At 38.5% G+C, this 26,053-nt stretch overlaps 1 protein-coding gene across 4 annotated transcripts in view; it reads right to left on the bottom strand.

The window, feature by feature from the left end:
- CCDC146 (coiled-coil domain containing 146) overlaps positions 1 to 26,053 on the bottom strand; it is a 192,583-nt gene that overhangs the window by 20,375 nt on the left and 146,155 nt on the right. For 3 of the 4 annotated variants that reach the window (XM_045564288.1, XM_045564291.1, XM_045564289.1), the window contains exons 6-12: positions 18,911 to 18,968; positions 15,835 to 16,011; positions 13,690 to 13,763; positions 12,598 to 12,825; positions 11,453 to 11,639; positions 871 to 966; positions 126 to 296 (exon numbers count right to left, since the gene is read on the bottom strand). In XM_045564288.1, the coding sequence (XP_045420244.1) occupies positions 126 to 296; positions 871 to 966; positions 11,453 to 11,639; positions 12,598 to 12,825; positions 13,690 to 13,763; positions 15,835 to 16,011; positions 18,911 to 18,968 (991 nt within the window). Of the gene's footprint in view, positions 1 to 125; positions 297 to 870; positions 967 to 11,452; positions 11,640 to 12,597; positions 12,826 to 13,689; positions 13,764 to 15,834; positions 16,012 to 18,906; positions 18,969 to 26,053 lie in introns of those variants that run through there. The other variant, XM_045564292.1, reaches the window with a different exon arrangement.

Below are 26,053 nucleotides of genomic sequence, written 5' to 3'. Positions count from 1 at the left end.
TGAGCCCAGCAGTTCAAATCTGTGTTGTTCAAGGGTCGACTGTATAGCTTTCCAAAGCACTGCATTAAGATGAGGCTACCGTGAACTCTTCTAGTCATTAATGAATGGTTACAAAATGCAGTTACCTGAGCTTTCAGGAAATCCTTGGACTTTTGCTCCTTTTCATCAATTTTTATTTGAGTCATACGGACAAGGGTGAATACCAGCTCTTTCATGTTTTCTTGCTCCTTTAAAAGCTTGTTTTCTTCTGCAAGTTGCTGTTCTACTAACTTAGATTCTGCTTCTGATAGAATTTTCTTTTGAAAAAACACAACATAACTTATTTGTTTGAAAGAATACAATAAGGCTAGCATCTTAGACTACCTTTTCATTTACTGTGTAGAATTTATTTTATTAAAATATAAAACAAACTCACTCTACTGTCTTAGCTTAATTTTTTTTTCTTTATTTTATAAAATAATGTGCAAACCAGTGTGTTAACATGGTAGAACTTATTCAGACTGCATCTTCAAGTTTAGAAAAAGAGACATAAAAACATGTTTTAAAATACCTCAACTGTAGCTTGAATAAACAAAATTTGAGAGTTTTTTATTACACATTGGTGAAATGAAATACATGTTGTTTACTTTTAAAATAATTTTAAAATCTCATTACTTTGTATAACTTTTGCCAGTTTCAACACATCCTTTTTTCTCAAATTTAATGTGGTGTTGGAGGGCGCTTTGAGAGGAAGAACTAGGCCCACATTAGGCAGGATCATACTCTATTTGATGACTATCTTACTGATGAAGATTCATTGAGCATAGTTAAAAACACAGTTTTGTATCAAACTATTCTTAGATAGAAGCTTAAATGAAAGTTGATATTAACCTGTTGGGCCAAATTCCTCTTAGCTGCTTCAACTTCCTTGTGGAGCTCTTTCCTTCTCTCAGATAATGCAGAATCATCTTTAGGGATAGCTTCAATCTGGAAATCAAAATTTAAAACAGGCATTTATATAAGAAAGAAATCTTCAATGCCATGTAGTCAACCCCATCACATGTTTTGAAATGGTGGGCAAATTATGATTCTCAATTTTATAGGCACTGTCTATTATGCCAAATATTCTTTATAAAGTTATGGCAAACTAAAATATGAAGACCTGCCAAAAATCTATGATTCAGCAGCTGCATATATTTTATCATTCATTTAGAAATAAAATCAATCTTACTAAAAATAGCTAACATTTTTTGAGCATAGACCAAGTGCTTGGCAAGGTTCTAAGTACCTATATATATGATCTTATTTAATCCTTACGATAACCCCAGAAGGTAGGCAATATTATGTCCAATGGTACAGATAAGAAGAATTAGGCACAAAAATATTTAAGCAACTTGTCTCAATGGTGCAGGTGCAAACCCAGGCAGTTAGACTCAGAGCCCCTGACCTTAATACTACATTATACTGCCTAACTCATGACCTAGCACTTTGGAAACGTGCATATACTATGACTATTCAAATGACAGTTATAAAATGTGAGTTCGTTTATGAAATTCTATAGGTTAAAGAAAAAAATGAAGCTATTTATTAATAACAGTGGGAATAATTTGCTATTTATACATAGTAGTTTGATTAATAACTAGAAAGTTCTTACACAAAAGCTATTTGACTTCTTTGTTGATACCCTAAACTTCCATCATTATGTTTCTGTTGTATTGGCTTGCACTTCTGTCCTATGTTAAAGTCCTTCAGGGAGAAGGCAACATCTTATTCTATAGTCTTTGTTGCCCTATGAGGGGTGAGTTTGTTAGATTCTTTATGATAAACAAGAAATCAGAGGGGAAGATACTTGGCCGCCGATGGGGGAAGGGGTACCATCTGAGGCAATAGGAAGGGTCATCTTGGTGCTTATAGCCTACGTGACTTAGAGAAGACTCAGAGTTGGATTTTTTTTTTTTTTTTTTTTGAGACAGAGTCACTCTGTTGCCCAGGCTAGAATGCAGTGGCGTCAGCCTAGCTCACAGCAACCTCAAACTCCCAGGCTCAAGTGATCCTCCTGCCTCAGCCTCCGAGTAGCTGGGACTACAGGTATGCACCATGATGCCTGGCTAATTTTTTTCTATTTTTTAGTAGAGACTGAGTCTCACCCTTGCTCAGGCTGGTCTCAAACTCATGACCTCAAGCAATCCTCCCACTTCGGCCTCCCACAGTGCTAGGATACAGGTGTGAGCCAGTGTGCCCAGCCAGAGTTGGATCTTTATACCAAAATCACATGACTCCAATTTGATGTCATTCATTTCCTACTGTGACATCATGCACTTTTAGGCATCAAGATTGAATACTGGCTAAAACTTGTCCTAAAAAGGGAACGCCACACTGTTTAGTCATTTAAAGGTCACCTAGCAGGATCTTTCTGAGGGTCATGCTGCTATTTTAAAATAGTTCAAGTGTCTTTGGATACCCTCTCATCCACGAATGAGTGTATCTTCAATAGCAGTTTCTGTACCCTCAGGTGCCCCGTGATGTCCTGCTTCCCCTCCCTCTCCTACCACGGAGAGCTAGCTGTCAAGAAGCACACACTCGACACAAGAAGATGAGACGTGGTCTTGTGGAACCTACATAACAATATACAGAATGGATATTGTTTTAATGGATAAGTGCTTTAGCAGATCAAAAAAGGGAGAACTCAACATAGACTTGAATGATCAGGGGAGACTTTATGGAAGAGGTGAGAAGTCGGCATGGAGCAGCTTGATTTCTTCTGGAAAGTCAAGCCCTCTTGGATGGAGGAAGTCCAGCAAGTATCTTGGGGCCCCGTCCGGTTCTCTGCAATAGGTGGGCCAGGAATAAGCTGCTCCTCACGTTCTGCTCCCAAGTGTGGGCAAATCTGTACATACATGCTAAGTGGGACCAGGAAAGCTTACAAGGTTTTGACATAAAATGTGCTGAGAGCACACTCACCAGCTACTGTGTCAACTAAAGGCTCCTGACAGATTGTCCTGGTTTGAGGCCTCAGACATTTTGTTGTTTCCAATGTGTTGAAGTGCAAACCATACTGCAATGAATTGTATTCATTTTTGAACTCTGGCTAGCTGCTGGTCTGACCCCTTTTCCAATTCTCCATAAACCCAGCTCTCTAGTTTCAGGCAAGAATTAGGTATACTTGGTTTTGTGAAGAAGTCACAAGGGGAGCCATTGGTAGCTGAGCCTGCAGTTGCCTAGCCAATAGCCATGCTCTATTTGACCTTAGTAACAGAACTCCATTTGTGTTTAGAGTTGCAGTGTATCCGGGAGTCCTCAGACTGCTTTGCAGTTGGGGGTGACCATATGAGCCAGGAAAAGCCAATGAAATATAAGGGGAAGCCTGCGGAGGCGGGTGCCTAGAAAAATGTCTGTTTTCCTGTTAAAAAGGCAGAGCCAGCCAAGTCAGCTAACACGTGCCTTTTGCTCTCTGCCCTCTGCCTTCTTGTGTGAGCCTGTGCTTAGAGGTAGAGTAGCCATGGAGAAGAAATATACACATTAAGGATGACAGAAAAGGGAGTTAAAAGAATCCTGAACTTTTTGTTACGTAAAATTACCTGATGTGCCTATCTCTGTTCTTTATGTTATGTGAATAAAACAACTCCCTATTTAGCAAAGCTGCTGTAGTTGAGTTTCTGTAACTTGTTGAAGCCAACTTGCAAACCTAATTGACATATCTTTTGAAAGGAAACCCTCCTACGGTAATTTGGAAAATAGGCTGGAGTTAGACTAAAGTCTCCATTAATGCAAGAGGACAAAAGATCTATGAAGTATCAAAGTTCTAATTACGTGGTCTGAGGTGACAAGATAGATACCATTACTTTTGAGTCCTAAATTCCATATATCAGCAGGTTTTGTAAGCTTATTTTAGTTCTTTGGTTTGGTTTTTATAATGTAGCATTTCACACTTAAAAAACGTGTTTATTAGAACCAACCAAACAACAGAAATGGGTAAAAATTAAACATCTTCTGCTCCCTGCTCTGCTTCAAATGCTACTCCCCAGGAGTCACTGTTAATAGTTTTAGTGTCTGTTCATCCAGATATTTTCAATGCATGAATAATCATCAGTAACTTTCATAAAAGTTCTGAAACTAAACAGTTCTGTTGCTGTAAACATCCCAGTTAATTGATAACAATGAACCTTAGTTTAATGCTTTGATATTTTTCTAAAATATTCTAAACGTTCATGGGGCTTGTGTCTTGAGTTTCCGGGAGAGGCTCTCTGTACAGTCAGATGTCACGGGAGAACCAAACACTTGTCTCTGGGGGGAAATAAATTCTGAAGAACTACTGGAGCCCTTCATGCTTACCTTTTATCTCTTTCCTTTCTGGATTGCACGCAAGTCTGAAATGTTCGCTAGAGCTGGGAGTGACTGGCCTGACCCACCCCTATTTTCAAGTACTGCCAGCTATGGGCAGTGGCTGGGATAATTATAAATTGTAAGGTCAAAGAGGAAGTTAGTCTCTTACTGAAACCGTACTAGGACAAAAACATAGATTGTTCTTAAAATCAATGAAGGAAGGGGATTTTAATACATTTTAATTTCTGTTCATTTTACATTCTGTGGGTGCTAGTTTGTGAACTTAATAGCCAGTAGTGTCAAAATATATTATAAATATTAATAGCTTTTTTATTTATTAAAATCTGAACAACTTGTGAGCATTCCACTGCGAACTCCTCTTCAGTCCAGGGCCATTCCTTACATATTTTGTGGATCCAGACCAAACTACAGCAACAAGCCTCACCAGAAGACACAGCTTCCAATTAGTTTTATAGCATCCCATGCTTAAATGTAAGTAGATAACCAAGGACCACCATATAGTAGAGGAGAGTTTCTAATAAGAAAGAGACAAAGTCAAACAAACAAACAAAACCAGCAAAAAGTAACTTGAAGAAAATAAAGTCTACTTAGGAAGAAGAAGAAGAAAAAAGATATCCTCAGTGAGGAAAGGACTGGGCACTGTGGCTCACGCCTGTAATCCTAACACTTTGGGAGGCTGAGGCAGGAGGATCACTTGAGCCCAGGAGTTTGAGGCTGCAGTGAGCTATGATGACACCACTGTATTCTAGCCGGGGTGACAGAGTGAGGCCATGTCTCAAAAAAAAAAAAAAAAATCCTTAGTAAGGTACGAGAAGATATGGAATAAAAATAAGTGTACTATAAAAAAGAAACATTCAGAGAACAAAAAGCTCATGGAAATATGAAATATGATAGCAGAATGAAAGAATAGAAGGGTTAGAAGGAAACATTGAGGAAATCTCTGTTTTGGCAACCCAAGAAGACAAAAAAGAATGGAAAATAAAAAAGACAAGGAAATCAGAGGACTATTTTAGAATGTCCAAGATCTGCCTAAAAGGAGTCCAAGAAAGAATAGAGAAAATAGAGTGGACAAAATTCAAGACAAAGTATCAGAACTGAAGGACATAGGTTTCCATATACAGAGAACCCACTGCGTGCCCAGCACAGTGGACATCATGGGAGTATCACTGTGAAATTTAAAAATTCTGGAGGCAAGTAAAAGATCTCACAAGCCTCAAGCATGGAAGAAAAATGATTTCAAGTAAAGAATCACTAATCAGAAAGATACCAAGTTTTCTGAATAGTGACTACAGAAATTAGAAGACAATTAATTAATGCCTTCTTTCTGAGGGAAAATTATTTCCAACCTAAAATTCTATGACCAATTCAATTATTAATTAGGTGTATGGCTGGTGTGAGGGTAAAATATTTTCTGTTATGCAAGGTCTTCTGACACGCATTTTCTGGCACACAAAGTCTTAAAAAATTACCTTCCACTCACATTTTCTCGGGAAGCTACCAGAAGGCATGCTCCCCTGACAAAAAGAAAGTAAGCTAAGAGAGCAAATAGAAGAGATCCTTGAAATAGGGAATCCGACACAGAGAAGAGGTGGGAGGTGTTACCAAGATGGTGAGAGCAGGGCAGAAGCATGTAGAGAAATGGGACTGGTTTGTAACAAGGCAGAAGGTGAGAAAGAGAAAAGCAGCCCCTGATGCCCAGGAGCCGGCCTGGCACAGCCAGGCCCGGGTGTTCTGCTGAACATAAACAATTTCACAAAACATCAGCTTCAGACAAAGCCACTCTGTGATCACGGTGGATCAAGACAAATATAAGACCGCTTCATAACTGGGTATGAACACAGACAAAAACATGAACATTGTTCAAGCCACCAAATACCATACATTCTCCACATGCAGCTGCCTTTACCAGTTACAGCCCTTAGCCTCCGTCTAGTCTTTACTCTTTCTAGCTAAGATTCATTAAGATATTCAACCATAGGATTACTCTCATTTCCTGACAACATCCAAATTCAGGGCAAAGTCCCATTTTCTGAAACCATCCCCCAAATCATATAACCCAAGTACACATGCTATAAGTCCTTTCTAATACCCTCTAGTGACACTCATTACAATCTTCCATGGCATGTGTTCTCCCTTGCCGCAATGTGTAATAAACTCAACTCATTCAACTACAGGTGTGTGCCTGTTGGTCTCTGGCTAGAAGTCATTGGCAAGGCTCATGAGTGATTTCTTCAAAAGATTAAATCTAGCACCTCTTATATTATCCTGGATAGAGACTGAGCCCATCCTACAAAGTGAGGTGTCACAAGCATGGAAAAACATGCACAGCATGTACTCACCATCAAACTGGTACCAATTCATCCACACTAAGGTGCTCACGCAGTAGTAATACTCACTGGGTGCTGGTCAGGTGGGGGGGTGAGGGGCATAGGAGTGGGAGGGGTAAACCCACAGCTAATGGAAACGGGGCACACTCTATAGGGAAGGATACGCTTGTAGCCCTGGCTTGAGAGAGGCAAATGCATTTTATGTAACCAAAATGTTTGTACCTCAATGATATCCTGAATTTTAAAAAAAGATTAAATGAATGGGCTAGCAAATGTGTTTTAACATACTGAGAGCAAATTTATACAATTGGAGAAGAGTTTGGGACTGAACTAATCATAAGTACGCAGAAAGTATGCAAATGAAAAAATGGAATGTTTGTAAACACCTAGAAATACAAGATTTTGTAAGGAAGGGTAATTATATAATATTACATGGCTCAGGTGTGACTAGTCTTTACATATTCATAATAATGTAAACACCAAATTCTGAACTAACCAAAATTATGACATGAGACAACTAGGTGTGTGTGGAGGGACAAGAAATGTGTGTGTGGTGAACAGGGGTCTAAAAAAGATCCAAAGCCTCATCTTTTATATTGAGAAGTACAAAGATCAAGTCTAAAACTAAAAACTCAAGTAGCAGCATTGTAAGCATGTTACTTAGGGTATGAAAATATAGCAAAAGAATCAGCTGAAGGAATAGCACTTGATCAGGAAGAGGACTTGATTAGGAACAGGAAATACATGGAAAATTTTCCTTTCTATGGCCGGAGCAGACATCACTGATCAACCCCAGAGCTCCTATCTGACAAATTAGCACTGGGCCTCAGAATCCTTTGCAACACAGTCACTGTAGGGAGCTACAACCAAATGAATGGAGCCGACACTTGAGATGAAACCTATTTGCCTCATATGATCTTTATGATTCATCCCAGTTATTTCATTCCATGATAATGTGAAATAAGGATCCACTGAATGTCTTAAGCAGGTGAGTGATACATGAATGTGTCACTTGAGAATATTAATTTGGTAGCAAAACGGAGGACAGATGGGACAGGGAACGAACTGGACTCATGGAGAACAGCAGCTGGTGGGCAGCTGCAGTCATTCAGGTGGTGCATAGTGGGTACTGAGACAAGTCTCTGAGGTTCTTCAATAGGGCCTGAGGATGCCATCTTCTCCACAGGAATGAAATAGTCATTTCATAGTCTTTCCTAACTACAAAATTATCTTTAGCTTTTCAAAAAGTTTCTATGTATAAAGGAAGGGAAGCAGTATTTACTGAGTACCTTCTTGGTAACACACACTTTCCCATTTGTGATCACTCGTATTCCTTACAATAATCCCAGTTCAAAGGTTGGGAAACACCTAACATAGGAAGAAGTTCAACAGATCTAGGATGTAAACCTGACTCCTCCTGACTCAAAGTTAAATCTCTCCTCCATACAGTATGTTGTCACAATTGCCTTGAACACCAGAAGTGAGTCATGAAGACAGAAAAATGCAGAATCACTTTTAAATCAAGGGAAAGAGAGATGAAATCTCTAAAAAACCCAATAAAGAAAAATTATAGCATACATAAAGTGGCATAGTTCCTTGCTTACCAAGGATTTTGTTGTTGTTGTTGTCACCACCTCGGACATGATGTTATGTTTAGAAATAGAAAAACCTTACAGAGTCATGATATTCTAACCCTTAAAACATGATGGTGAATGTCAGAGCAAAATCCCAGGAATAATTGTCTTATTTCTTTTCAGTTTAAATTGGAAATCAATAAGAGCCATGTTTCAATGCAAAGGTGTACTGTAATGTGCAATATCATTACATGAGAGTATGTTGTCTTTGATTAAGGAATCTTCCAGGTTCCAGTTTGTCATGCCAACCAACATGGTCATTAAAAGCTCTGATGCTTTTGCCAAACTCCTGCAAAGTCTGCCTGCCCCTGGCAGGCCCATCTTCTACTGCCCATGCCTAGACTTGGCAAATGCCCCCAGGGGGGAAAAGGCCACCCATCTCTGCTCACCAGCAAGTGACTGTGCCTTTCTGAAATTTACTTTCCACAATTCTCATGTGTTTTTCAAAAATATATGATTTTTAGTTTATTTTTTTCTGGCTATTAGGGCAGGATATATGATCCATCACAACATTTTATATTTTAACTAAAAGTAGAACTAGCAGAATTACATTTTGTATTATTTTATGTCTCCTTTCTATGGTACTTAATCTAGATTTTCTGGTAGAGGCAAACTTAAGTCTTTTTAGTGTACGTCATCTTTTAGAACCAATCTTGTGATTTTTATCAATGTATAACCATTTTTGAGATCACCAGTAAGTATTAATTTATGTGACAAGTTATCTTACTACCTCTATTTAAGTTACCTTACTCTAATGGGAATTCTTTGTTAATTTACCATTAGAAATATATTTAACAGATTAATTTGACTTATTACTGTAATCAACAAGACTGGTTATTAAAAGCAGTGATAATTTTTATCCTATTGTTTAAAGAAATCTTCCTGAATGTTATTTGGTCAATAAACAAGAGTTGTTTTATCAATAAAAGCAACACTTGCTGGTTTTAAGAGTCTCCTAACTCATCACATTTAGGTTTCCGTCAATACTTTTTTTTTCCATCACTACTTTGAAAAGATATTATACCTACTATTTACTGTAATCTCACTATGACTGAGGTGGGCTGGCCACAGGGTCTGGGTTTGCCCAAAGTTCCAATTTAACATTTTAATGCCCTCAGCCTTGGGCTATGATGGAGTAGCTTATAGTAAACCAAAGCTTCCAATGAGAATAACTTGGAAAGTTGTGTTAAAAATATGTTTGAAGGCATTGGAGTTGCAATAGTAAATAGAGTTAAAGACTTCAAAGGTTCTAGCATTTCCTGGAAAGTAGTGAAGTATTAATTTATACTGGACTCTAATAAGTCAAGGATGACTATTGTAATCTTTAGGGTTAGTAACCATCCAAAGAATAGAAATAGAACACAAAACTAACTAATGCATATCTAAAATGGGGAAAACAGAACAATATAAAACTTTGATTAATCTAGAAGAAGAAAATATAGGAGAAGAAAGGAGCATAAAACGGACAGGACAAAGAGAAAGCAATAGTAATATAATAAATAAAAGGTAAAGTGTATTTACAATTACATTAAATGTTAATTTTTGGACTGAATACAAAAATTAAAAGGCAGAACTTATCGGGCCAGATTTTGAAAAGTAGATGCTATGTACGTGAGACACACAGAAAAAGTGAAAGTAAATGGATGGGAAATTAAATATCATGAAAAATCTAACCCTGAAAGACCTGGTGTAACTGATCTTATGAGACAATAAACCTTTAAGACAAAAAGCATTACTAGTGTTAAAGAGATTTCAGAGCGATAAAAATAAATCTACGTGCTGGAACTGCAATAAAACTATTAAAAATGTAAAAGAAACACAACTAACTGTTATATTTATTTTGCAGAAGAGTAAAAAACACATTTGGCCTCACTGAGATAGAAAAATTAAAATTAAAAAATTATGAGTGCCATCTGACAGCAAGATCAACTGCTAGCGATTTGTAACACTCACAACCCCAACCAGTTTTTTCACACCTTGCTTAAGGTTGGTCTTTCAGTCAGGACGGGCTAAATTATGCTACAGAAATACACAACCCCAAGTGTCATGGCTTCGAACAACAAAAACTATTTCTTACAAAACCTGTGGCGCATCAAGTTGACTCTCTAAGGCCACCATTGGCTCAGAATTCCCAGCAGCTCCAATTTTCAGCACCTCTGTATCATCATGTCCTTCCACAATCGCCACAGGAGAGGGAAAAATAACTAGAAAGTCTCATATTGGCAGTTAGATGTTCTAGGCTAGATGAGACATGGATCACTTCTGTCCACAATCCATCGGCCATGACCCTGCTCAACTGCAAGGAGTGTGAGGAAGTATAAGCTTCCCATGTGCCCAGGAGGAGGAGAGAACTAGGTATAGGTTAGAATCAGAAGAGTCTATTGTTGGAAACTCCTGTTTAAAATTTCTGAGGTCAGGAACCTCCACATAAGGTGCTGGAGCATGACAATCCCAAAGAGAATGGGAAAGGTTTCCCAGCTGCTTCATCTCAGAGACTGATCCCTTCTTCACCAAAGGAAGCATTGACCAAGGTTCTAGCACAAGGATGCAGCCCTCTCAAGGATTCTCTGCCTTTTCTGTAGCGCTTGGTCATTTAGCACAGGAAGTGCCATCTGAGTGAGAAGTCAGAGGCATTGGGACGAAATCCCCTCACTTGGGAACCCGGAGGTACTAAGCAAGTAACAACTGTTTTGAGCATCCTCTGACTGGAGTACACCTCTGACGCTGCACAAAAGTAGCCAGGTAGTCTGACACTGGGTTCTGGATTGCCCTTGGCTAGTTGGAGGTGCAGGCTACTGACCATCTATATTTACATAGTCTGCCATGACACTGTGCTGGGTCTCTTTTAACTGGTAAAGATAGTGATCCTCTTGGCCCTACCTTGTAGTGAACTCTCTAGCTGTTCTAGAACTGGATGACCCAGTTACTTCCCCAGGCCAGGCTGATGCCTGATCCAAACAAGACATTTCTCTAATTTGGGGCTAGCAAAAAGAGACTGAAAAATATTATAAGACTACAACAGGCTCGATGCATTTGAAAATTACCTTTTGTCTGTTACTTTTCTTTACTTGTCTTTCTCTACCGATAGCAGAAACAACTTCCTAAAATATTTTTGCTTCAAAAGATAGCACTGAGCTTAAAAATCAGATAGTGCTTTACAACACTCACCTCTAATAGAAGTCTTTGATGCATTGCTTGAGTTTGATTGAGAGCATCCCAGGACACTTTTAAGAGTAGTTCTGTCTTTTTTAAATTCCGAAAATCTCGCTCTTTCTCTCTTTGCTTACGAGAAAGCTCATCATGGTAGTTCTGCTTGTCAATGAGACTGTTTCGTAAATTGAGATCCAAGATTCCTCTGTTCCAGGTAAAGGGAGAAAATGGAAGTGATGTGTCATGAGCTGTCCTACATGTTTTTCAGATCTTACCAAGACAGCATGCTCAGTATGTACATATAGAACTATTCTCATGTTAGAATCACAAATAGTAAATAATGCCTAAAGCAATTAGGTTTATGAGTTGGTGTCATTTAGCACTGCAGTCTTACAAAACTCCCAAATGTAATGACAGATTGGCAGAGACAGAAGCCCCTGTTTCCCTGAAATTTTAATTAAAAATAGGACATAAAACTCTCCCAGGGAATCACATCATGAAATTACTTCCATTAGGAAAAAGTCAAGATTAGCTCAGAAATGCCATACATTTGTTGGTAAAATCCCTGAACTTTACAGCACACTCCAGTGATATAATTTCCCAGAGGTACATTTCAGAAACTTACAACATACAATAGATTATGTCCATAAAATTTGGTCACAGAGAATTGAAGAAAATGATGAGTAAAGGATGAAAAAAAGACTTCAAAATGCTTCATCTGATAATGTTTGTTTCTTTGTTTTATTTATTTATTTAGGAGATAGAGTCTTACTCTGTCATCGTAGCTCACTGCAACCTCAAACTCCTGGGCTCAAGTGATCCCCCTGCCTCACCCTCCCAAGTAGCTGGGGCTATAGGAGCATGCCACTACACCTGGCTAATTTTTAAAATTTTTTGTAGATGCGGGGGTCTCACTATTGCCCAGGCTGGTTTTGAACTGGCGTCAAGCAATTCTTCCACCTTGGCCTCCCAAGGTGCTAGGATTACAGGCATGAGCCACCATGCCCAGCCTGATATATTTTTTATATTATTGGTAAAAATAGATTTAAAATTCTTTAAGAATGTTTATTAAATCAACATAAAACTGTTTGGGATTGTTTTGAATCCTCAAATATAAATTGAAGAGAACTTTAGATGACAGAACATACATAAATACAACTAACCTTTCAGTTAGTGAAGTTGCTTCATTCTCTCTGGTTAATTCCAATAGCTTGATCAGTTGGTTATATTCTCGTTCTTTGACTTCAAGTAAGGCTCGTTTGCCTTCAACTTCCTTTATTACATCTTCCTTCTCCTCCACTATAGCACTGACTTTGTTTTCAACTTTCTTTAGGGAGTCATTTAGCTCTTTGAATTCCTGTTCCAAGACAATTTTCTTCTTTTCCAATTCTCTATAGGGGATACACACACATACACACGCATGTGCATTTGCCTTCCTTTGAGCCCATGCTGTCTTTACCTGTTCTTATTTCCTAACCAAGCAGCAGAAGAGCGAGGCATAAACCCAGTGATCCCAGAAGTGGGCATCTCCACTGAGCGCCATTAAGGGCAGAGATATGCCCAGCCTCCCTACTTTCTCCCCAGATCCCAAGTGCTAATATCTCCTGTGATTCTGCCCTCATTCTGACCAGCCTCTTGGAACTGACCTGAATCTCTCAACTTTGGTGCTGGTGAGCTTGGTTTTTAGAACTGTTAATAGTGCCTGGTTCATTTTCCCTTCTTCTTTTAAGATCAGTCACCAGAGCAGTCATATTATTTTTCCAAACTTTTTACATCTTCACTTTACCTTTTTTGGTTTCCTTAAACCCCAAGAATTTCCTCAAGGACCTGTGCATCCAAATGTGCTCTGAATGTCTAAGGATGTCATACATGTGACTAGGTGGCAAAGTGAGGAGGTCCCATCATTTGGGCTTTAGGCTGCTGGCTGCCTGACATACCTCTGGACCATGCAATTCTAACCAGTTCAAATAATTTATCCCTTGCACAGCTCTGTTAAAATCAATTGAAGTTCTCCATTTATAGGTTGGAAACAGAATCTTGACCCATAATTAAGACATAAATATTATGAATGATAGTCATTTGCTGCACTCTTTTCCTTTAAAGAACTTGATATACACAACCTAGACAGGGCTAAAAGCAGATATTTCTAGAACTGTAACAGTAATTTGATGTGTCCCCTGGTTAGTACTCTTGTTTTAGTGTATACCTATAACTTGGGCTGGGAGGGATTCAAAAATAAAAATATTAAATCATACACTTTTTTGCGTGTTATTTTTTCTATCTCTTTTGCAGTTTGTACAGGAATAGTTTGATGGTGGGCCACATCATCCTGGAAAAGAAATGGAATAGTGTTAAATGATGTAATCTTGAACCAGAAGCAATTAAGACAAGCAAATTAAATAGGAGAGGGAAACTACAGTGCGTAGAATCCTATCTGCCTTGTGTGCTTTAATTATTCCATCAAACACTCATAATGGCCTTGTAAGATAGATATGTTTGTTACCATTTTAAGGAAGAGGTAACTGAGTGTAACAAATGCTGTTGGTGCTCTGTAAGATTCCCTTTACGGAGGAAGAGATGCCCCTCGATTTACAATGGTGTTATGTCCCAACAAATCCATCATAAATTGAAAATATCTCAAGTCAAAAGTGCATTTATAACACCTAAACTACCGAAATCAGAGCTCAGCCTAGCCTACTTTAAACATTCTTAGAATGCTTAGACTAGCCTACAGTTGGGCAAAATCACCTAACACAAAGCCTATTTATAATAAAGTATTGAATATCTCCTGTAATTTACTGAATACTGTACTGAAAGGGAAAAGCAGAATGGTTGTGTGTGTACTTGAATTACAGTTTCTATTGCTCTCACACCATCATAAAGCTGAAAAATCACAAGTTGAACCATGGTAAGTTGGAGACGGTCTGTACACCCATCCCTCAGATGCTGCAGGGGTGACTGCTAACAGTTCATGCCTAATCTCCTCTCCCCTGCATTGCCACTGGCTGAGCAGAGCTGCCTTGTCAGGGAATAGGAGGGTGGTGGAGGGAAGACAGGAGCAAGCTGTGAGCAATGACTAATGATGTGGGGATATATCAGCCCGTGCCCCTTGCCTCTGGGGGGTGCGGTTCATGAATTCATGACTTCTCCACGGGATCAGGGTGAGACTACAGTTCTCCTGAAACTGCATTTTCCCCACTTCTTCCCCAGCTCTAGCCTGCTTCCCTCAGTCCCCTAGAGGATTCCCCTTGGAGCTCTCCCTCAATCCGTACTTGTCTTGGGCTCTGCTTCTGGAGAAACCTGCCTAAGATTCATGCTACGAGAAGTTAAATAATTTTCCCAAAGTTACACAGCTAGTAAGTGGCAAGGCCTTGATCAGAGCTAAGTTTGTCTAACGTCACTTTCCATTACGCTCTGTGGATCCATGGAAGCTTCAGTTTAAGTCTGAAGATGCTTATGTCCGTGGCAGTGTTCACATAAGAGTCCCTTCTTGCCTAGGAATCACACTGGATTTTGAGGCCTGGGGTGACATGTATGCGTGGAGGTTGAATATATCACTGCAGTGTGGCAGGGTGACACATTTCTGTGGGATCTTGCTCAGTCCTGAAGAAGATCCAAGTTTTTTGAGACTGAAGTTTGTACAATTTGGTGGGCCCTCTTTAAGAAAAAGAGTTAAAAAAATTACAAATGCTAAATTAGGTGCAGGGCCTTGGAAGAGGTTCATGTACGTGAAGGGCTTGAAGTTTAAGCTTCATTGGTTTCCTGGTAAGCCCCTCCCTGCTCAGTTCCTGTGTCCTGCGTAGCAGCTGGGCACACCCTGGCCAATGGCTCTAAGACTCTTAAGGCAAAAGAGGTCAACATGTGTCATAATTATCCTCTAAGCCAATGAATCTCAGATATTGTTTTTTAAACTCTAGGTTATTTAAATAGTTTTAAAGAGTTATACATTTTTCAAAATAAAATGAATTGTAATTCATGGTCTTCTAAAACATAAATATAGGCCTCTCATAACTTTTATGGTGAGAGGAAGTGAAGTGGAGTCAAACAGACAAGGATAAGGTAATACAAATATACACAACAGGTTAGGACATTTGGTTGCTCTTCAAGGAAGCAATTCCATTTTTGACACTCATTTCCAATACCGAAAAATGTTTGGTGAGGTCTGGAAATATTTTCCTCAGAGTCAGAGCTCCAAATTAGAGTAATGCTCCCAAACATCCTAAAGTCTTTTGTGAATTCCCAGAGCCTAGGTTTAGTTTGGTAGGATCTGTCACAATGCAGAACATTTCTGTTTGTGTGACAATACCCTTCTTTGTCAAACCTTCTAATCCTGATACCCAGGTATTTTCACATCCATGCAGGTACAATGTTTAAATGTTTATGAACTGTAAGCAGCACACCTTTAGGACAACCTGATATTCCATCAATTCTTCCAGTTCCTTCTTCTCCTTTAGTAATTGCTTTTGTTTATATGACAAATCTTCCCGTAAAGTTTTAATTTCTAATTTCTTCTGTATAACTTCCTTACGTAATTCTTCAGTGCTTTCTTTCAATACTTTCATCCTCTTCTCCATTTCCTTTAAAAGTCATGAAAATGATCAAGTTGTATAATCTGAGCAAACATGTCTCTACTTGAAAACTGAATTAAAATAATTTCACTCAGCATTTTGATTCTATTTGTTTTGAGGTTCGTGAATGATTTCTCGCAAAGTTAAATGCAACTTAGGATTTCTGACATCTGCAATAAAGGCATGACAATTATACTGCATGTATAATTAAATATTTTACATTAGATTTGAATTCTTTTTTTTTATTTCAGCTCATTATGGGGGTACAAAATGGGATGCCCCCCATCCCCCTGAGTCTGAGCTTCAAGTGTGTCCATTCCCCAGACAGTGCTCATCGCACTCATCACGTAGGTATGCACCCATCCCCTCCCTCCATACCCCCGGTCAGAACTTCAAGCGTGTCCATTCCCCAGACAGTGCACATCGCACTCATCAAGTAGGTATACACCCATCCCTTCCCCCTAGCCCCTCTTTTCTATCTTCCTATATTTTAAGTGTTTTTTCTGAGTTAATTTTTATTTCATACCAAAAAACATGAGTGAAAATAAAGTCTGTTTTTCTAGGAGCTTTGTGATTTGACAAAGTCTGATACAAATAATCTTTGCACATCTGGCTTATGGTTAACCTCAATCATATGGGAACTAAAGATAAGGGAATTCATATTTGGAATACCCAACTCTTTGTACTCCTTAATCCCCCACTTTCTTATTAATATCACTTCTCTAGATCATGCATATTCTCACAGATTCTCCCCAAATATCCTCTACTCCAGATTAAATAGATCTTTGTTTTCCAGTATGATTATCTGGGGAATATTTGCCTTATGGGAGAGAAGCCTTTTTATACTCAGAAAGTCTATACTTCACTTTGTAGTCCCATCTACTTGGGAGGCTGAGGCAGGAGGATCACTTGAGCCCAGGAGTTAAAGGCTGTAGTGAGCTATATCCTTCCACTACACTCCAGCCTGGGCAGCAGAGCATGACTCTGTCTCTTAATAAAAAAAAAAAGAAAAAGAAAAGAAAAGAAAAGAAAAGAAAGAAAGAAACAAAGGAAAAAGAAAGAAAGTCTACACATTACTAATAGAAACTAAAAATAAAATCCTAAGCTCCCCTGCTCCACTGACTTACTGAATGAACCCCCTCTTGGCCAAAGGTCTCCCCCAAAAACCTTAAAACTGAGTTCCTGGCCATGATGGGAAAGGAGGTCAGACACACTTCCTTATACCTCCTCCCTTTTGGAGTTTAGAAACAACAACTGACCAGCATTAATGTTAAAATAGAGATGATAAGACTGACAAAATAGATTCTTTATGGCAATAAGATACCAAGTTATTAACAAGACCTAAGGCTATGCGAGACAAGGGTTAAGTCATGTCTTATAATCCATAAAATCTAGTTAAACAGGTTTTTTTTTTTTTTTTTTTGCTATCATGGTGTCACATGACAGATAACAGACCAGCTGTCTTAAGCATTCCTTCCTACTGACTCTAAATGTTCAGGCAAGACTTAACACTCGCAACCAATTGCCAACTAAAGAATCCCTAAACCCACCTATAACTTGGAAGCTCCTGGTTTGAGATGAGTAACCTTTTGGGGCTGAACCAATGTATACCTTGATTTATGATTTTACCTGCAATTCCTGTTTGGCTGAAATGTGTAAAACCAAACTGTAACCCAATTGCTTCGGGCACACGTTCTCAAGACCTTTTGAGACTGTGTCTCCCCAGGCCACAATAACTCGTATTCAGCTCAGAATAAACCTCTTTAAAATATTTTACGGAGATTGGTTTTTTCTGTTAACTCTAATGACTAAGTGGATGAATCCATTTAACCTGTTCTGGACTTTTTGTATATCTTCCTCCTTCCTCTAATGTCAGAAGAGAGTACAATTAGTGAACCTATGATCTGGAACTAAAATTCAAAATGCTTTTCCCCCTAAAATCTGTAACCATCATTGCAAATGATGGTTAGGTGTACTTAAATAGAATTAATAGTAGTTTACCCTGTGCTAAATGGGTTTTTGTGGGCTGGCCTTGGAATTAAACCACCATCAACACACTTTTAAAATATTAGAAAGTGGAAGCAACGTAAAGTGTGATGATCTATTTACTTTCTATAATAAATCACAAAAAATGGCCACAAATTCTTTCTATTCCCCAGTATATCATGCCCCTCTGCAATGTGTCTTGATCATTCTTCCCATTAAGAAGTAGGGCCTATTTCTTTACTTGGCCATGTTGCTTGCCTTGATCAATGGGATGTTGCCAAAAAACAATTTAAGCAGAGACTCAAAAAGTTCTCACATGTTGGGATTTGTTCTCTCTTGAGGCTGAAAAACCCTTCCACCATCATGTGACCAACTAGTGACATGTGACCTTAGACCAATGAGCCTGCCAACTGGCTGACATATGAATGAGCCATCCTAGACCACCCAGCCCCAAGGGAGTCAGCTCAGACCAGAATAATTCAGAATTGTGAAAAGTAAGAAATAGTGTTGTTTTAAGCCATTAAGTTTTGGGATGGTTTGTTAATGCAGGAATAGATAAGTGATACATCATCTTCATAAAATTTTTTTGGTGATAACAAGATATTTAGAAACCTATGGGGGTAATAGTGATAGCAAAATAATATTTTTAAGTGCCAACCCCAGAATCTTTTTTTTTTTTTATTCTGGAAACAAAGTAGATATTATCCAAGTTAATTAGATACCAAATAGTAAAGCCTATAATAGGCACCACTTATATTTACTCCAGAAGTTATGCAGATATCCTCCCAGCATCATTCACAGTTAAGACTTCTCAATCTTACAAACGTTTCAGGGTATGATTGTTGTGATAAACATTAATATTTAAAAAAAAGGGATGTTTGAATCCAGCTGTATTTAACACTCTGGATCATCTAAGACTTACTCCTGGCTTAGGTATCCTCTCAAATTCTTTTATTATGAGCCTTTTTTCTTCGTTTAAGCTGTAAAAGAAAAAGAAAAATCAAGTTTGACAAGGTATAAAAGAGTAAGCTCTCTCTGTATTAATAACTTCCTATTTTTTCTCTTTAGAATGCCATTCCCACGATTGTCTGCCCGGCAACCTGGTGTCCATCCTTTGACAGCTTTTCTGACTCCCACAGGCCCATTTAGGTGCTTCCTTCTCCCCAGCACTCCCATGACACTGTGTACACCGCCCATGGGAGCAGCTATCTCTGCACACTGTAACTGTGTGGGAGCATGGCCCTCCCTCAGGACTCAGGCTCCTTCCAGGCAGGCTCCTTTATGTTCAATAACTGGCAGTGGGCTAGCGCCTGCCTGGATTACTACCACAAACTCCCAAATGATCTCCTACCTCACCCGCCTCCACCTTTGCCCATTAAAATCAATTCTCCACCCAGCACCATGGTGATGTTTTAACAACGGAAGCAAGATCACATCACTTCCCTGCTTAATAAATTCCCATCATACCTGGGCCAAAATTTAAACTCTTTTCCCAAGCCTACACGGCCCTGCATAGTCTACCTGTCCAACCTCACTGCCTACCACTCTCTGGCTCCAGCCACACTGGCCTCCTTGCCAAGCCTGTTCCTGCCTCAGGGCCTTTGCCCCTTTTGATCCCTCCAACCGGCATGCTCTTTCCGCAGATCTTCGCATAGCTCACTCCTTCCCTCACGCAGATCTGTAGCAGGTGTCACCTTCTCCTAGAGGTGCCTGAACATCTTATCTAAAACAGCACCAATACCCTTCACTCTTTCCTTGTTCTGCTTTGCCTTTCTCTATAGCAGTCGTCACTACCTGACGTTACATGCTTATTTCCCCGCTAGAAAACCTAGTTCCCTGTTTACCACTGCACCATCCTCTTAAAAAGTGCTCACACAGAGTTGGCATCCAAAAAATGTTTATATGAATAAAGGGCATGACTGAAATTAGTTTTATTCCTATTTTCATTATTTTGAAGTAAAATAATTCATATGCTAAATGAGAAAAGGGCAGGTATATGGAAATATATCTGCCCTCAGAATGACCTATCACATCCCATTCTTCTACATCCACATTGAAGAAAAATCTCAGGGAAATAAATCATGGAAGGAAAGACTCCATGGTTGTTCAGAGATGTGGAGAAGGGTTATTCCAAGAGCTCAGTTTCAGTTTTATACGGTAATTTCACTCTTGATGTATAATATTAAAGAGGAACAACATAGAATCAGAGAATGCTAGAGCTAGAGGAAATTTTCAGAGACCCAGATGTGGTAGGGATGAGGACATTCAAGGACAGATTTAGACTAAAAAGTATCAAACTCTGATTTGAAGGATAAGACCAGGTGGCCAGAACTTGTCTTTACTTCTATGTTATCACTGGCTAAGTTCATAGGATCTGCCTTTGGCCCTTGTGACAAATATATCGCCATGTGTTTCCCCGACCATTTTCCCTTCCTGGACACACAGGGGAACATTTCACAGCCTCCCTTTCATTCAGATTTGGGGCCACAGGACTGATTCTTGCCAAGGGAAGGTGAGTGGAAGTAAACATCAAATGTCTTCCACAGTCGTGTTGAACTTGGAAGGCATGTTGTTCCCATTGGCAAAGCTACAGGATGGAAGAGGCTACATGACTTGCACCGGACTGTGCTGTGAGCCAGAAACAAAATTTTATTATGTTATCCCACTGAGATTTTAAGATTTATTTGTTATTGTTGCATAGCTGAAGCTTAACTTCTTTGCTTATTCTCTATGCTGTTTCCACAGATTCAATTATAGTGATGACTTACAAATTTATATCTCTAGCTCAGAATTTCCCTGCAGCTCCACATTTTCATTTTCAGTTTCTTATTGGACAATTCCAGTTGTGTGTACCAAAGACTCCTGAAATTAAAACTCATCATCTTCCCCTCTGAAACCTGTTATTCTACTCTCTCTCTCAGAAATGGCATTTCAATTCACTTAATTTTCAAAATTATAAGCATGACAGTCATTCTTGAAGCCTGTCTATTCCTTGCTTCTTTCAAGGTTTTCTTTTTTTTTTTTTTCTTTTTCTTTAGCTTTATTGTGAGGCATTTGGAATATATTTCTTTGGATTGACCCTGTTTGGGGTGCATTGAGCTTTTTGAATATGTGGGTTTATTTCTTTCACCAAACTTAGGAAGTTTTCAGCCATTATTTCTCCAAATTTTTTTCATCACAATACCTCCTCTCTTTCTGCAACTCTGATGACATGAATTAGATCTTCTGCTATTGTCTCACGGGTGCCTAAGATTCTCTTCATTTTTATTCAATATTTTTTCCTGTTGTTCAGATTCCATAATTTCTATTTATCTATCTTCAAGTTCACTGACGTCTGTCATCTCTAATTCCATCTAGTTAGCTTTTTGAAGTTATATCTTTCAGTTCTAAGTTTCCATGTAGGTCTTCTTTACATTTTTACTTACTTTCTGAGACTTTCTATTTTTCATTCATTTCACAAGTGTTTGAAATTGTTTGTTGGAATATTTGTATAAAAGCTGCTTTAAGGTCTTAGTCAGATAATTCAAACACCTGTATCATCTCCATATTGCTATTTGTTGATTCTCTTTTCTCATGCAAGTTGCTATTTTCCTGTTCCTTTATATGCAAAAAATTCTGGATTGTACCATAGACATTTTGAACATTAAATAATGAGATTCTGGGTCTGGTTTGTGAAAAATGTTGATATTTTTGTTTTTAGCAGACTTTGTCACGTTCAGGTCAAAGGGTTCAGCCAACTTTCCAGGGGCTATGAGTTCAGTATCAGTTCAGTTTCCAAGACCTTTACAGTGCTATTCGGATCTTTCCTGCATGTGTGCAACCCATTGGCAAGTTTGGGATCTGGGAAGTGGACCATCTTATCTCATCTTATTGGTAAACTGGTTAGGGTCAGATTCACAAATGCACAGCTTTAGGGTGGGCCCAGAAGTTCAGAAGCAAATTAATCGGTTTACTTTTACAAGCTCTTTCTTCTCTGGGATCTCTTCAGCACTTTCTGAATACTTGGATCTTCTCCTTTTTGGACCTTCAACCAGGAGGGGAGAGATTTAGTTGCCCTGTGCTGTCTTGTACTTCTGCAGCTGTGCTCACATCTGGGGCCAGGCAGTGAGAGGACGAGGATGGACACACACACACACACACACACACACACACACACACACACACACACACACACAAGAAGCAAAGGAGATTTTCCCATTCTCTTGAGAATCACAGCTCCAAAAGTAGCAAAGGTTCCCTTCCTTTTTGGCTCCTGTGGGCTCTACCTACACGGGGCCTCTGCTACTGCTGCCTCAGTATTGCTTAGGGGCTGAGGTGTGACAGAATGGAAAGGAAAAAAAGGCCAAACAAAACAGGGGGTACGCTCTCTGAGCATTGAGTTCTTTGCCTGTTCCTTGAGCCAGAACCAGAGGGCTTTTCCTGGTGCTCTCTCTGTCCAGGACAATGCCTACTTTTATATTTCATGCTGTTTAGCATTCAGGCTAGGGGATACCAGAGGGGGGGAAATGATAAATTCACCAGTAGTTCAGTGGTGGCGAATTTTGAATTCTGATCTTCCATAATTTTCTTGCTACTGTTTACTTTTCAGAGTCCTCAAATATATGCTGTGCACATTCCAGCCAGTTTTATAGTTGTGCTTAGTAGGAGAGACAAGAGAAAGTGGGTTTGCTCCATCTTACCTGGAACCAGAGCTCATCAGATGATGTTTAAGGCCATAGGACTGGATGGGATAACTTCAGGAAAAATTATAGATAGAAATAGGAAGAGTACTAAGTACTGGTTTCTGAGATTCCAAAATTTAGAAGTCCAGCAAATGAAGAGAAACCATAAAAAAAGCAAAATATTTCTGGTTTTCATTCCTACATGTAAGAAGCTTTGAAGGCTATACTCTATCCTGTTAAGTAAAATGCTGAACAAACTGAAAAATCAACAACTCTCCTTGAAGTAAGGTCACAGGGCAAACCACTGTCCCCGAAGTTGGAGAGACAGTGAATACAGAGAATCACAACTCGCCACAGCAGAAACCCACAGGCAGAAACCTCTGCAGGGACCTGTGCTGGGCAGGAAAAGCTAAATTGCAATCGATGAATTTCTGGGGGGTCACTGTGGAATTCTGAGGGTGAAAGTCTCCAGTAGGACACAGTTTTGTGAGTCTTACCAGGAACTTAACCAGTTCTTCACAGTGAATATTGAAGAAAAAACTCCTTGTGTTCCAGGAGGGGGAGGGGAAAAGGAACCATTCTGAAATATAACAGAGTATTCTGTTCTTCTTAACGAGGCATGCCCTGAAAAATTATTTAACCAGAGCTTAACCTGCTAGGATTTTATCAATGTCTAACTTACATGGGGGGAGTGAAATACCCAACTCTAGCGTACTCTAGCCATTCTCTCCCTAACTAAGGAGGATTGAAGGGTCATGGGAAGCACTGATGAAGTTCACAGTTCAGAGGCACAGCCTCACTTGCAGACTGAGACCTAATCATGGGACTACAGAATGCTGCTTCTTCGTTCACACCTTACATCCATCTTACTAAAATCCTATATAAAGCAGCTCCTTTTACCTAACACATCATATCTGGCTATCACGAAAGAATTGCAAGGCATACTAAAAGCAAAAAAAGAAAAAAAAAAACAGTTTGAAGAGACAGAGCAGGCATCAGAACCAGATATGGCAGAGATATGTGAATTATCAGACCAGGAATTTAAAAGAATTTTGATTAATATGCTAAGAACTCTAACGGATACAATAGACAGCACACAAGAACAGATGGGCAGTGTAAGCAGAGAGATAGAAATTCTAAAAAAGAATAAAAAGGAAACGCTAGAGATAAAAAGCACTGTCATAGAAATGAAGAATGCCTTTGATGGGCTTATCAGTAGAATGGACATGGCTGAGGAAAGAATCTATGAGCTTGAGGATATCTCAATAGAAACTTCAAAAACTGAAAAGCAAATATAAAAAATACTAGGAAGAAAACCCCCCAGAACAGAATATCTAAGAACTATGGGACAACTACAAAAGGCATAAATATCCATAATGGGAATACCAGAAAGAGAAGAAAGTGAGAGAGGGACAGAAGAAATATTTGAAGCAATAATAACTGAGAATTTCCCTCAAATTAATGTCAGACACCAAACTACAGATCCAGGAAGCTCAAAGAACACCAAGCAAGATACATGCCCCCAAAAGCTACACCTAGGCATATAATATATAAATTGCAGAAAATAAAAGATAAAGAAAGATCCTGGAAGAAGCTAGAGGAGCAAAGGTAAGAATTACATCTGACTTCTTTTGAGAAGCCATGCAAGCAAGAAGAAAGTTGAATGAAATATTTAAACTATTGAGAGAAAAAAAACATCAACCTGAAGCTCTGTACCCTGTGAGATTATTATTCAAAAGCAAAGGAGAAATAAAGACTTTCTCAAACAAACAAAAAAATTGAGGGCATTTGTTGCCAGTAGACCTACTTTGTAAGAAATATTAGAAGCAGCTCTTTAGAGAGAGAGAAAAAATACATAAGTCAGAAACTCAGATTTACATAAAGAAAGAACATTAGAGAAGAAATAAGTGACAATAAAAGAAAAATTTTTATTTTTCTTCTTCTTAATTGAGCTAACAGATAACAATTTGTTCAAATCTATAATAGCAGCAATGTAATCAATTATGTATGCATATATATATTTATATATGCCTATATGTAAATGAAATGGATGATAGTGATACAGGGGATGGGAAACAGGAATAGGATTATTTCGTTATTATAAAGTACTTGAAGTGGTATAGTGTTATTTGAAAATGGTTTTGAATTAGTTGTAAATGAATATTACAAACTCCTACGCAACCACTAAAGCAAGTAAAAAAAAAAAAAAGAAGTACAACTGATATACTAAGAAAGTAGAGAACAGAATTTTATAAAATGCTCAGTTAAAACCACAAAGGCGGAAAAAGAGGGAACAACAAAAACAGAAACAAAGAACAAGAGCAACAAATAGAAAACAGTAACAAATAAGATATATGTTAATCTAACTATATCAATAATCATGATAAATGTCCATTAAAAGAGATAGTCAGAGTGGATCAAAGAAACAAGACACAACTATATGTTATCTACAAGTAACCCACTTCAAATATAAAGGCACATATAGGTTAAAAGTAAATAGATGAAGAAAGATATATCATGCTAGCACTAATCAAGAGAAAGTGGGAGTCATTATATTAATTTCAGACAGAACAGACTTCAGACCAAGGAAAGTTTATCAGAGATAAAGATGGGCATTACATAATGATAAAGGAGTCAGTTCTCTAAGCAGGCGTAATAATCCTTAATGTATACCCACCTAACAACAAAGCATCAAAATACATGAGGCAAAACCTGATAGAACTGCAAGAAGTAGTAGATCAATCTACCATTATAGTTAGAGGCTTCAATACCCCTCTGTCAAAAATGAACAGATCCAGAGGCGGAAAATCAGTAAGGACATAATCAAACTCAGAAATGCCATCAATTGGATATAATTGACATCTATAGAAAGAAATGCCAGAACTTTTTCTGAAAGCCAGTCATCATTGTAAGTTGAGATTAACAAACAAAAGAAATAGAAAATATTAGGAAGTACAGACAGTGAATGGGAACATATGGTTTTCTTCAGTTCTTGATGAGAAGAATAAAAAAAAACCTATTTGTGTCATATTTTTATTTTAACTGATAGGATGAGATGGCATGTTGCTAAAATGAGATTTTGGAATTTGCTTCAAATAGGGTTACCCTGAATGTTCGAAACAAAATAAATGACTTGATACAATTGCTTGTTTATTTTCTTCTTCCAATAACCTTATTATGAACTCTGTTTTATCTACCAGACTTCCGGGAGTCTGAGACAAATATTTTTCATTGTTCTTGCTAGTCTGCATTTAATGGCTATTAAAGTCCCAAAGAAGTTATAAGATTTTCCAAGTGTGAATGATAAAAACTTTAAAATATAGAAAGATTATCTATAAAGTAAAAGTGAGAATACATGGAGTATTATGTCTATTGGTTTTATTAAATAAGCAGATCCCACTAGA

This window comes from Lemur catta, chromosome 11 (assembly GCF_020740605.2).
Source record: "Lemur catta isolate mLemCat1 chromosome 11, mLemCat1.pri, whole genome shotgun sequence".
Lineage (NCBI taxonomy): Eukaryota > Metazoa > Chordata > Mammalia > Primates > Lemuridae > Lemur > Lemur catta.
Note: the sequence above shows the minus strand (reverse complement) of the source record. Positions and strands in the feature narration are given on the sequence as shown.